This window comes from Drosophila grimshawi, unplaced genomic scaffold (assembly GCF_018153295.1).
Source record: "Drosophila grimshawi isolate 15287-2541.00 unplaced genomic scaffold, ASM1815329v1 contig_1377, whole genome shotgun sequence".
NCBI classification, from domain to species: domain Eukaryota; kingdom Metazoa; phylum Arthropoda; class Insecta; order Diptera; family Drosophilidae; genus Drosophila; species Drosophila grimshawi.
In genome coordinates, this window is record NW_025062900.1 from 13,444,169 (window position 1) to 13,456,143 (window position 11,975).

General features: G+C 37.8%; 1 protein-coding gene across 1 annotated transcript in view; it reads left to right on the forward strand.

The window, feature by feature from the left end:
• LOC6561727 overlaps positions 1-11,975 on the forward strand; it is a 147,668-nt gene that overhangs the window by 55,971 nt on the left and 79,722 nt on the right. Inside the window, exon 3 of the mRNA XM_032736395.2 lies at positions 6,253-7,203. Within this exon, the coding sequence (XP_032592286.1) occupies positions 6,416-7,203 (788 nt within the window). The 5' untranslated portion in view covers positions 6,253-6,415. The remainder of the gene's footprint in view (positions 1-6,252; positions 7,204-11,975) is intronic.

The following is an 11,975-nucleotide window of genomic DNA, read 5'->3' on the forward strand; positions in this document are numbered from 1 at the left end:
AAATATATATGAGTGTATGTGTATTTCTATGTATGCTTAAGTGCTGCCACAGATAAATTTCTTTTTAAATTGATTAAATTTATGGCGGCCTATTTGATTTGTTGCGCTTTTACGGCTGAAACATGTAAATAAATATTGATTCAATTGCGGGTTGATTTGTTTTAGTGCTGCTGTTCTCGTATTTGGTTTGTATTTCATTATTGGTCATATTTATGCACAGAGTACAAAATGAAATTAGATCTGTTGCCATGTTACCTATCCTGACGTATTTATATAATCTGTACTATATATTTGTGCTCACTTGAAATAAAATCACAGAGTTTTATATTTGCTAAGGGATGCATATCTATTTTCCATTAATTTATTCATTTCTCATAGACTGAACTGAAAATGGTTCTATTTCAATGTTAAGCTTTGTTGAATCCTTGCCCTTATGCAAAACTATTTTTAAGTTCCACGAAACCAAAATGACGAATAGGGGAAATAAGGGTAATCCTTCAATCGCCGCTGACAAGTTTCGAGCTGTTATGTCGAGCACACAAACGCTTATCAAGCTCATTCGGGGCATGCACAAAAGTTAGCCGAGAATTTGCTTTTCATCAGATATATATGCTTGGCTATAGACAAAAGTTGTCAAGTTCACAAATTTCACGCATCGTCAAATGGTTTGGCTAATTAGCCGGCACTCCCCAGCCGGGAACCTACTTTACCCACTTGCCATCCAACGACTCAGCAATTCCCCTCCTGGCGCTGATGAGTCACTGTGCAAGCGAGTTTTAATTTTTTTTTTATCTCTTATCGTTCGAAAAGCTTAATTGTTTTCTATTTATGCGGGGGGATTTCATTGTTTGGCCAATAGCTTTGGGACTCGAGCATAAAGACCGCTTGGCCTTTTCCAAAGTGGCTTATTCGTTGTAGTATCTTATCAGCTCAGCAGACGTTGTGGCCAACTGCATGGCACACGGCCAAGTTTTGTCTGATTGGACCAGTTGGCTGTCTCTTGTTGCAAGTACATATTTCTTGAACAATAATGTTATGCATACATCTTGCTACTTGCTACTTATGTATGTATGATATCGGTTTTATCAGTTTCATATTACACGACATCTAGCGATAACAGCGGGAGAACACAACAAGTGTATATTGCAAATCGAAAAGAGCAAAACTAAAGCATTTGTTTTTATTTTTGTCTTTCTTTTCGTTTCTCTTGTTTTAACAAGAACTTGTATTTCACTTTTCTTGCCAACCATAACAACATCGACAAGCGATCCACAAAAGTCACGAGTCCGTCATTTATATTATTTTATTGACATTTCGTTTTGCAGTTATCAGCGGAATGCTTTTTACTTTTGTTTTTGTTTTTGTTATTGCTGTGCTCTATGTTGTTGGTTTTGTTTTGTTTGATTTTCACTGGTTTTCCCTTGCATTTCCACAAATTTGGCGAGTACCTCACAATATTATCATTAGTAGTAGTTGTTAGTTTTTTACTTGACCTCATTAATTGTGGCTTAAATGGAATAAATTGAAAAGTCGATACCACCATTTTTATGGACTTGAACGATTGGCAGAAGCGTTATTGTTTTCGATAAGCTGGTAAACATATATATGTAAGCTTTGAAAGCTGATTTGATTTGATTTTTGGATCGAATTTAAAATAAAACACTTGAATTTCGTTTGAAAGTAAAATAACAACAAATATAAAGTTTATTTCTTTTGATTAGATATCCATATCGGGGCAATGTGATTGATTTGCACGTTGCTCTATTTATTAGTAAAATACATGGAATACAACAACAAAAATAACAACTACAACATTTGACAGCGCAAGATCAGAGTTCTGGCAACGACTGTGCGCCATGGCCAAAAGAAACAACGTCTTATCGAATTTACTCTATAATTTCATGGACACCGATAAGTCAGGCACTCGTAACACACATATTGTCACACTTTTACATATATATATATATATATACTTTATTTCTCGGTTCACACTTGGCGAATTTATTCCATCCAGTTTTGAGTAAACCACTCGAAACGAACACGGCAATTGCTCATGGTCATGCAACCGCACACAACCCAAGTGACAGGCAGCAAGTCGCACTAATATTAATATGGATATTATGCAAACATTTCCGTGCGGACCTTTGCATGGATTAATCATTTACGTATTTTGCACAGTTCAGCACGTTACAATTGTCGCTTCATTTCTTTAAGAATGCAGCTGCAACAGCAATAATAACATTTACAAAAGAGCAACAATTGCCATTTTTATGGCCCGTTCCATTTCGATTCGATTCGAACTCACACTCAGTGCCCGTACACCGTACGCCGTACACCTGCCGCCGTGGAGGCTGATAACTCGACTAATTTAACGCGGCCAATTTAAATTGGCAATTTGCTCGACGCGTCGACGGCAAACACAACTCTGCCGTCGGTCGCTGCCAACGCCAGCTGAGCAATGGGCTGGAACTAGAACCCGGGGTTCTTTATCGGTATCTGAGTTGAGGTTGAAGTGTTCCCTTCCCGCCCGGCAAAGCGCCGCTAAACGTCCGCCCCATTATCAGCGTACAGGTGGTGCAAGGGAACGCGTCACCGTTTTGACGTAAATTCTTTTTCTTTATGATTTTTTGTTTTTTTAAACTAAGTTTTTTGCTGCTCCAAAATGGGCTCTAGTGAGATCAGTCTTAGCCGATACAAATGAGTTGCTGTCAATATTTATATTTTTTTAATGCCTTCACGAAATATCAGCATATAAATCTTATTTATTGTTTAAAACAATTCTCATAGTGCAATGGCTGTTTATTTTTAAATTTTACTGTAGAGAAATAAAGAAGTAATTTATTTAATGTAGTCTGAAAACACTCTTCCATTTTTAAAAAGGCTTTCAGAAGTAAAAATTAAAAATTATATTTAAATCATAAGCCAAATTATATACAATTAAAATGGAGTAATTGAATTTAAATTAAAACAAAAAAAAAGTAATAATAAAAATGAATATAATTGTTTACTTTAAGATGAAAAAACAACTGATCTCTTGATTAGATATATCAAAATGCATACGTATTATTATTCCTATGAATAATACTATTAAACTACGTTCGAATAATCTTTCTGCATGAGATGTCACCCTTTGCTAGCCCTTATCTCTCTTATTCTGTTTATATTTGTGCAGGGTAGTCTCATATATAAAGAAGTGTCAATAAATTTGTGCAAATCTTCGTGCTGTCTCCGATGAGCTATGAAATTTGAAATTATGTATCACTTAGTGTTAATTGAGTTAATTGTGTTAATTTACTGTTCATAATAAACATGTAAGAAATTGGCAGAAATATTTCATAGACTTGTTTATTTGTTTAATCAGCTGGCTAATTGGAAGTATCTGAAGCAAAAATAATCAAGATTCGTCAAGGCGCGCTATTTGTATGCAGTATTTTGTTTGAGGCTGCCCAGAAGTATGCAAAGCTTTTTACAATTAACTGCAGTTTAATGAACTATAAATTGCTTTGCATACTCATATAATAAGATTCGTTAAGACGTGTTATTTTTATGCAGTATTTTGTATTGGGCTGCCCAAAAGTATGCAACGCTTTATATTTAAAAAAAATTAACTGCATTTTAATGAACTATAAACTGCTTTGCATACTTATATAATGAGACTGATATATGAACAGTCATAATTTAGAGTTCAAAGTGTAACAAAATTTTGTTATAATTTTGCACTTAATTTAGAGCTCGAATACGAGTGCCAGCTGGAAGCCGAGCGGCTTACTTGTCTATATCTAAGTCATAGTGTAGGGCAATATCTTTATAAAACTCTCCTGAGACTTTACATATGACTGGGCAAGTAAATTAACTTTGTGCTGGCACGATATACGCATGTCAAACCCCGAAAAATTATTCATTATGCTTAAAATGCGTAACTGAAGTAATTTTCAAGTACAAAGCGCGCACTCTCACGCACACAAAAGAGGGGACAGCAGTTTAAATAGGCTGGGGATGGGAGCAGTTGGGGGTTGAAGGCCTACGGCTTTGCATGCTCACATGTGCCACGGTGCCAGGCTGTTGTCTCAGCCAAAAAATCTTGTCTAAGCCAAGCGACGTCTATGACTCTGGGGCGCTCAAAAGTATGCACGTGTTACGACATTGTCATTTGATTAAACTTGTTAGCGCACGCAGCATCAGCATCAGCATCAACATCAGCAGCAGCAGCAGCAGCAACAAAGTTTAGACACCTTTTTTCGCCAACTCTCTCACATTGCCTTAAAGCTAAATGCGACGTATGCGTAATACATTTAGCCCCGATTTAAGGCGACAAGTGAAACTTACGCACAAATTGCAAAAAGAAAAAGGTATTTTCATCGAGAATCTAAATTTATACACAAATAGGTACATATATACCTCGCTGCTACTGCCAAATCTAGCTTTTGGAAAAATTCGTGATTGCTGAAATACTTACAAAAATACTTTTGATTTTCCTGTTTGTTATTTATGTTATGTATCTTATATGCAGATAAGTTTGCAAGGCCTTCAGAAAAATCGATATAAAAGTATTGTCGTTAGCAACTTAACATTACTTTAAGATCGAACATATGCACTTAGTAAATTGGTAAATTATTATAAATATATTTAAAGCAGATACGGCTTGAACAGATGGTACTGTAATCAAAATAGGTGAAGATAACATAAATATTGTGATAAACGAAGATATGTAAATTGCAAAAGGTCTGCGATTCATTTGGATTCGCTGCAATCCACATCACTGCCAAACCTTCTGCTGACTGCTCAATGTCACAGCTTAAGTCTGTCAATAACAAATTATGGATCATATATCATATCACTTTCATATGACATTCAAGCTACACATTATTTGTGGCTGGTATTTTGGTTATTTACACTTTTATTTAATTTTGCGTATTTTGTTGTTCAAATTATTGCTGGAGTTACCTTTGTTTTGTTTACAATATGTTGAATACAATTTCGTATCAATTTTATGTAAATTTGTTTGAATATGATTAAATTGTCTGGCGTTTTATGAGTTGTATATAGTCACTGTATAAAAAACATGATTTTAATATTTGATACTACTGCTTAAATGATATTTGACATAAGGTGGAAAAACGTTGAGCTTTTAAATTTGGCGTTGAACACAATTAGAATGTTTGCTTTAATTATGTTATTGAATTAAACTACACAAAATTATTGGCAGTACTCCAGAACTTACTTTATCTGCCTTCTACTCCAGAATTGAGTAGCATTGTCATGGTAATTTGTTATGTAATGAAATGATTGGCACTACACTCTCTGCCTGCGGCCATTTTAAAGAATGAGATTGGCTTGATATATTCATAAATCCTGTTTTGTGGTGCGTATATGTGGGTCTTATAATGTATTAAGTGTCTTAAGTTTCTATATTTAATAATGTGGTAGAAGCACTTTCTGTTAAATAAGAGAATATTGATAAAGACCAAAACATAATGAGAATATTTGTAGTTTTATTTGGCTTCCCAAGTATTATAGCCATATACATATAAACCCATTCATTCAGATGGCTTGCTTTTTGAGTGTGGCTCTCAACAGGATTTCAGCAGAAGCTTTTGTTGTTTATAGGCAAATCCGACGCTAAAACCCCACAAAAACTACAAAAGTCAAAAAGTTGAAGAGCTTTCGCAATTTGACGCTTAGAATGGACCCCAGGCAAATGCAGGCGTAACGAGGGAAGCGACAGTGAGACTTGAGCAGGGAACGACTTCTGCAAAATGGATAAAAAAAAATGAGACAAAATATGGGAAAACAATTTGAATGTTGATAAAGAACGTCGCTCGAGAGTCGGGCCTTTGCATTTCAGGCCTTTGTTTTATGAGCATGGCACGCTTCACGGCAGCCATGATTGATGCGTGACGTTGCTCTCCATTTTTAGTGGATTTTCAAATTGCTTTTTCACGTTGACAGTTTACGATTTTCTAGTGGCCAAATGCAAGGCGACATGTGTGTGCGTGTGTTTTTGTATGTGTGTGTGTGAGGTATCCCGGGGAAGAGTGGGGATGGGTCAGTTAGTGAAATCAGATAAAACGACAGTGGCAGTTATTCAAATGCAAACGACAGCTGTCAAAAAGGTTTTTGCTAAAAACTTCACTCTATCTCACACTTTTTTGTTATTTGGCGCTATCTTTCCGTTTGTTATCGCTATACCTATATATATGTATATATATATACCTAAAACTCTCTCTCTCTCTCTATGCCTTTGTCTTGCAGTGTGCCTAAAGCCAATGAGTGACTGTGAAGGAGCAAGTGCGATTAGTGAACGTGCTCAACGCAGATCGTCAGTGGCCAAATGATAAGGCAACCAGACAGCAGCCAGCTGAAGGAATCACAGTAAAAGCGCGAGAGAATTGAAAACAAAAGAAACAAGTCTCAAATGTCGCTGCTGACAACCGTCAGATTGTTTTCAACGACATTGCTGCTGTTTATGCTGCTGTTGCCAGTGGCAACATTGTTAAGAAGTCAACAACAAGAACAGCAACAACAACCATATGCTCGCCATAGGCGCGAGAACCATGCGGATCAGAAATTCTCGCTGCCAGCGGTGCCGCTGCCACCTCCGCCGCCCTTCCCGGCGGCAAAGCATAACTTTGCCCTTAATGCATTTGCCATTGGCGAGCATGCAGTCGGCTCCAGCTCCAGCTACAGCTCCATCTCCAGTCCTGGTTCCAGTTCCAGTTCCTCCTCATCGGGCTGTGGTGGTCTATTTAATTCACGCTATGGCCTAATTCAAACACCAAATTTCCCACATCGTTTCGCCACGCCCATCGAATGCGTTTGGATAATCGACGCCTCCGAGCTACCAGCTGCTCAGGGAAATATCTCGATTGTGGTCTACCTGACGCAGCTCTATGTGCTGGGCGGGCTCAAGTTCACCGAGTACATGTACTACTCGGATGACTTCAAGGTGCCCGCCCATCGCGTCTTCGCCCTCAACGAGGACGACGTGACGCAGGTCACCTGGTTGCAGTTCAACAGCCAGTATCTGGAGATACGCTTCACCATGTCCACGCTGGATGGCACACATCTGCGGGCTCTCGACCGTCTGCTCGACGTCTACGGCTTCAATATCACATACGAGGTGACGCACGAGGTGAAGACCACACAGTGCAATACTCTGCAATGTCGCTTCCTTGGCGATTGCTATGCCAGTGCGGATTATAGGTGAGTGGACATCACATAAGTATCTATATACATATTAAAATACAAGCTATATGGAATCATTCGGGTATATTTAAGTGCCTACGTCCAATTTTCTATTTATTCCTAGCGAAGGGCATGTTAAGTTGTGGAGAGTCGAACCAAAGGCTTGAAAGGAGAAATATCTCAAGGTATCTCTATAGTCTTTGGTTGAACGCAGTTTAACGGCAACCCTCTTTAAAAAATAATACAATTTTGATGCCAGCAATTCAATAGTTTCGTAAAACAATTGCAAAAATTCAAACTTTTATGCTTTATTTTTAAGCTGACAAACTATGGGCATTTGACAAACTATGTGTTAACAATGGTAACGACTTCAACCTTTTGTCGTTGTTTCCAGCTCTGCACATGGCCCCAAATATTTCATCAATCAATCAAGCCAAGCAGGCAGTGCCTGCACTGAACCCACTCCAAGCAAAGGCACACTTCTCTCGCCGTTCTACACAAATTCGCATGTATGTCAAACTCAATTGCAGAGGTTATTCATAAGGACCGACCCTAGTTTGGTGTGCACAGGTGGAGTGCTAAGGGGTAAGGGAAACAGTACAGTGCATCATGTGATGTTGTTGCTACTGTGGCTGCTGTTGCCTTCCAATTGACTTTTGGCGTATGCAAACTTTTTATATATACATATTTATTTTTTATTTTGTTGTGTTGGCAATGCCTTTGCCTTTTATTGTTTGGGGTTTCGGTGTTACTCTGGGGAACGACAAGCGGAGCACAACGAAATGAAAGTTATTTGGCAACAGAACCAGCCACTGGAACATTACAAAATGTATGGCTCCCACTTGGTTTTGGCTGAGAGCTAAGCGCTGAAAGTCCCAAATCAGTAATGCTACGTATTTGCCAACAGCAGCAGCATCTGAGCCAGCTACTGAAACAGCAGCCCCGTCAAAAGACGGGTTAAGATTGATATGCAAACATTTAACAGTTTGCATATCCGTTTGCTACCCGTGATTCTGTGCGCGATTGTCGGCACCTACCAATTGCCCATGCCGGTTGCCGGCCGCAGCCTGTTGGTTGCCATTGGCCAAGTTTATATGCATTGACCGGAACTGAAGCGAAAGGGAAGCGCAATTTTGAATCATCAGCAGTCGACACACTGGGGCAGCAGCTGAGTTGCGTTCCTTTTTGAGAAGTCGAGAGATGTAGACAGAGAGAGAGAGAGAGAGAGAGAGAGAGAGTGAGAGTGGCGCAAAAGTTTGGCATGCCTCTTAAATATGCGTGGCAACCGGACGCAGGTGCAGCAGTTCCAGCTCCCAGTTCCCAGCTCCACTGCGCACCCATTGCCTTACCGTCTGAAACGTTTAGAGCTCTCTGGCATGACTTATAAATGGTGGCACATGCGAGCGGCAGCAGTGCTAATGGGCGGGCGCCTAGTTGGCTAAAAGCAATAACATTTGTTTGCCAATGCTGAGCATTTCTGAAGGTTAGACGAATGACAAGTGTAATCCAAAATGAGTGCACAGTCAACCGTGTCTTAAAACTATTGAAACCTTCATCAAAACAAAAATAAGCAACACTAGGCAGCATTATGAAAAGAAAAGAAAGAACTAAACTTGCATATGTAATATCAGTAGAATTACATTTTTCTCAAATTTTCTTTTCAATGTATTCCATAGAAAATGTACATTTAAAGTTAGTTAGAGTAGAAATATTATAAATAATAATGTACATAATATGTATAAAAAGTATTAAATTTAAATTAACTTATTGTTTTTGTCTACTGAATCAAGAGACTAGCTCAAGGGCGTACGCTGCGGGAGGCAGACATGTAGCTTACATTTCAACTTGGCAAGGACATTCGGCCCCGTTCACAATAAGCCGGATCCGCCTTTTTAGAAGCATGTAGCAAAGGTTAATATTCTGTACGTTGAACTTTGAATGTTATTTGACTCATTGCGTCATATTGCGAATTCAAGAAATGCTTAAAATTAGCTTCAAATTGGAAAAGTTGTTGATGTCCCCAGGGCACAATATAATATATCAGAATGTGCATCGTCACATAGAATGCTGTTCTATTATTAAATAATTATTTGTTTCCAAAGAAAAAAGGAATCAGACAGTATATTACTTAAGAATGTTCATCATGTTCTATTATTAAACGGCATCGAGTGTTTGATCCCTTATTAAATTACAAGGTCCCAGCACCAACTTTGCACCACCATCAGGGTGTACAGGCTGTACTGTAAGCAAAATTTACGTAATGACGTACGTAGGCCAGCGAAATGTCAGTAGCCGGAGGCACGACACTCAATTAGCATAATAAACAGAAGCTGGGCGGTCGGGCGAATCGAAGAACTTTTTCAATAGCTTTTTTAATTTGAATTTGAACGCTTAAGAATTTGACAATTTAATGGCAATTAGCACGCCACACCATTGCTATTTTATGTAGTAGAACAAATGGTATTGAGGACTCTGAGAGGAGTTCAAAAACAAAAAGAGAAGACAAATCAATTTTATATTTTTTGGGACTGGGTCAAGTGTCAGGACATATAAGACTGACACAATTTTCATAAGATACACAGAAAGAAAAAAAACGAAATTAAAAACTTGTCAGCAAATTTAAGGAAACTTCCAAGTGGCGTCTTCTACTTAGCATAATTAACATTAATTGGACGGCCCAAGGCTGCGTGTTGGCCTGGCTAATTGAATATTAATATTAATGTCAAAACGAAAGCGAAAACGAAATGTGTTGTCTAGAAATTTAATATAAAAGTCACAGCATCCGATATTCGGCTGAGGAACAACTGACCGTCTCTTCTCCCCCCAATCAAGACCAGGTGGCACGTCGACGCCAACTTAATTAACAACTAGAGGCAAATGAGGCACCAACTTGGCTTTCGGGTACGTGTTGTTAGATAAATCACAAACACAAACACAAACATAAAAGACGTAGAGAAGTCGCAAAGAAGTCGTAGCCTCAGCCTCAGACTGCCTCTTTCTGCTGGAAGGCGTCGACATGTAGTTGAAGCTGGTGGCGTCTTCACAGTTTATAGTTTATGCCACACAGCCGCCGTCTGTCAGCTGAATGCGAGCATCATGTTTGTTGTCAGCTGACAACCCCTATTCGAAGCTGTTCAACCCCCAATGTTCATTCCATTTCACATTTCCATTCTCTCTCTCTCTCTCTCTCCTTCTTTTATTCTCTCTGCCGTATCATTCTTGCCGCACAATTTCTCATTGCATTTTTATGTACCTCGTTCTTAGCGCGTTTGTTGCGCAAATGTGCGAAAAAATGCATAACATTTTAAAATGTCAAATGGCTGATAAGAGCTCGGCGTCGTGGGGTGCGTCACACATTGCGTATACTTGACAATAATTTTTTTTTTCTTTCTTGTTTGTTTATTAATTTGACTTTTGCAGACAAGCCGCGGAGCCCTCGTTTGACTTTGTGCGCAAAATTTTAATAAGCGGCGTCAAATGTGGAATATACGAGTATATGTGTAAGACTGATGGAAGGGAAGGGAGCGTAGAGGAAAATGTTTAATTTTCATGACTGGATGTCTTTAAAGTTAATGAGTACCCCATAACAGTCCTATATGAGTTATACAGCTTAGCAGCGATAACGCACAACCAACTAAACATTAAAAAGTTTCCAAATACTTTCACCAGAATACTTTTAAATACTAAATACTCTTTCAGTAGTTTGTATTTAAATCTTTTACCCTTAGGCTGAGATCTGATGCAAATTACTAATAATTTATTACAATTCCTTTAAATCTTTTAAATTTTATACTATCAAGAATATAAGAGCATGTAGATTAAGACTTAAGCACAATAGTTTATTTCAGTAAAATGAATGAAATTAAGGAGAACTAGCTTTGTCTGTCTCTGCTTAAATTTGATCATTCAGAGAAACAGATTTTATAATTTTTATAATTCCAACAACCATTAATTTCATGTACACAAACAACTAGATTTTCTTACCATAGTATTTTTATTTCAACAATTTTTCCAGATCTCATGTCATTTGAATATTTGAAAGCGAAATTCAGATTTGATTATCAATAAAAAATATTATGCGAAGCATCGATAATTATGCACAATATTATTATATATGGTCCATATTATCAATACTTGATAGTAAATTAATATGCTGATAGTATTTAATGTATTTAATGTTTAATGCTGACTTTTTCAGTTGGTCATTGCCTTTTTGCCAACTCATTATAAGTGCTCGGCAACAAACTTCATTTTATAGATAATAAAGTTTGCATAAAATATTCAAAATGTTTGTGAATTCCAATTTTTGTCCATGGTTTGCATGGTCATCTGGTGCTGTCGAGTTTGGGCACCAAAGCGCCACAAAAACTTCCACAAGAATAATCAACAATAAACCATAAACAATTGGCCAGGCAACTGGATGGCTTTTTAGTTCTGAGTTTTAATTTAGCAGTTGCTGCTTTTTCTTCTGGAAAATAAAAAATTCAAATAAGCACAAAAAAAATCAACATAATAGCAACGAAAAAATGTTAGTTGGTTTCATAAACCTTTCAGCGCATTTATGTATTGGATTCTCCATTGAGAACACATCCACAGCACCTGTATTAAGTTTGCACAAATCTGTTGCACTTCCCCGAAAAAGTTCAATGCAGCTGAAAACAATTTATGTTTGAATATTTCGTATGATTTTTTTGTATCCTTCATTTGGCATGACACCCCGAATTTTGGACCGTGCAAATGTTTTTTAAGAATAAATGTTTAATTGAAAAAGTTTTTCGCTTTGAGTCCCA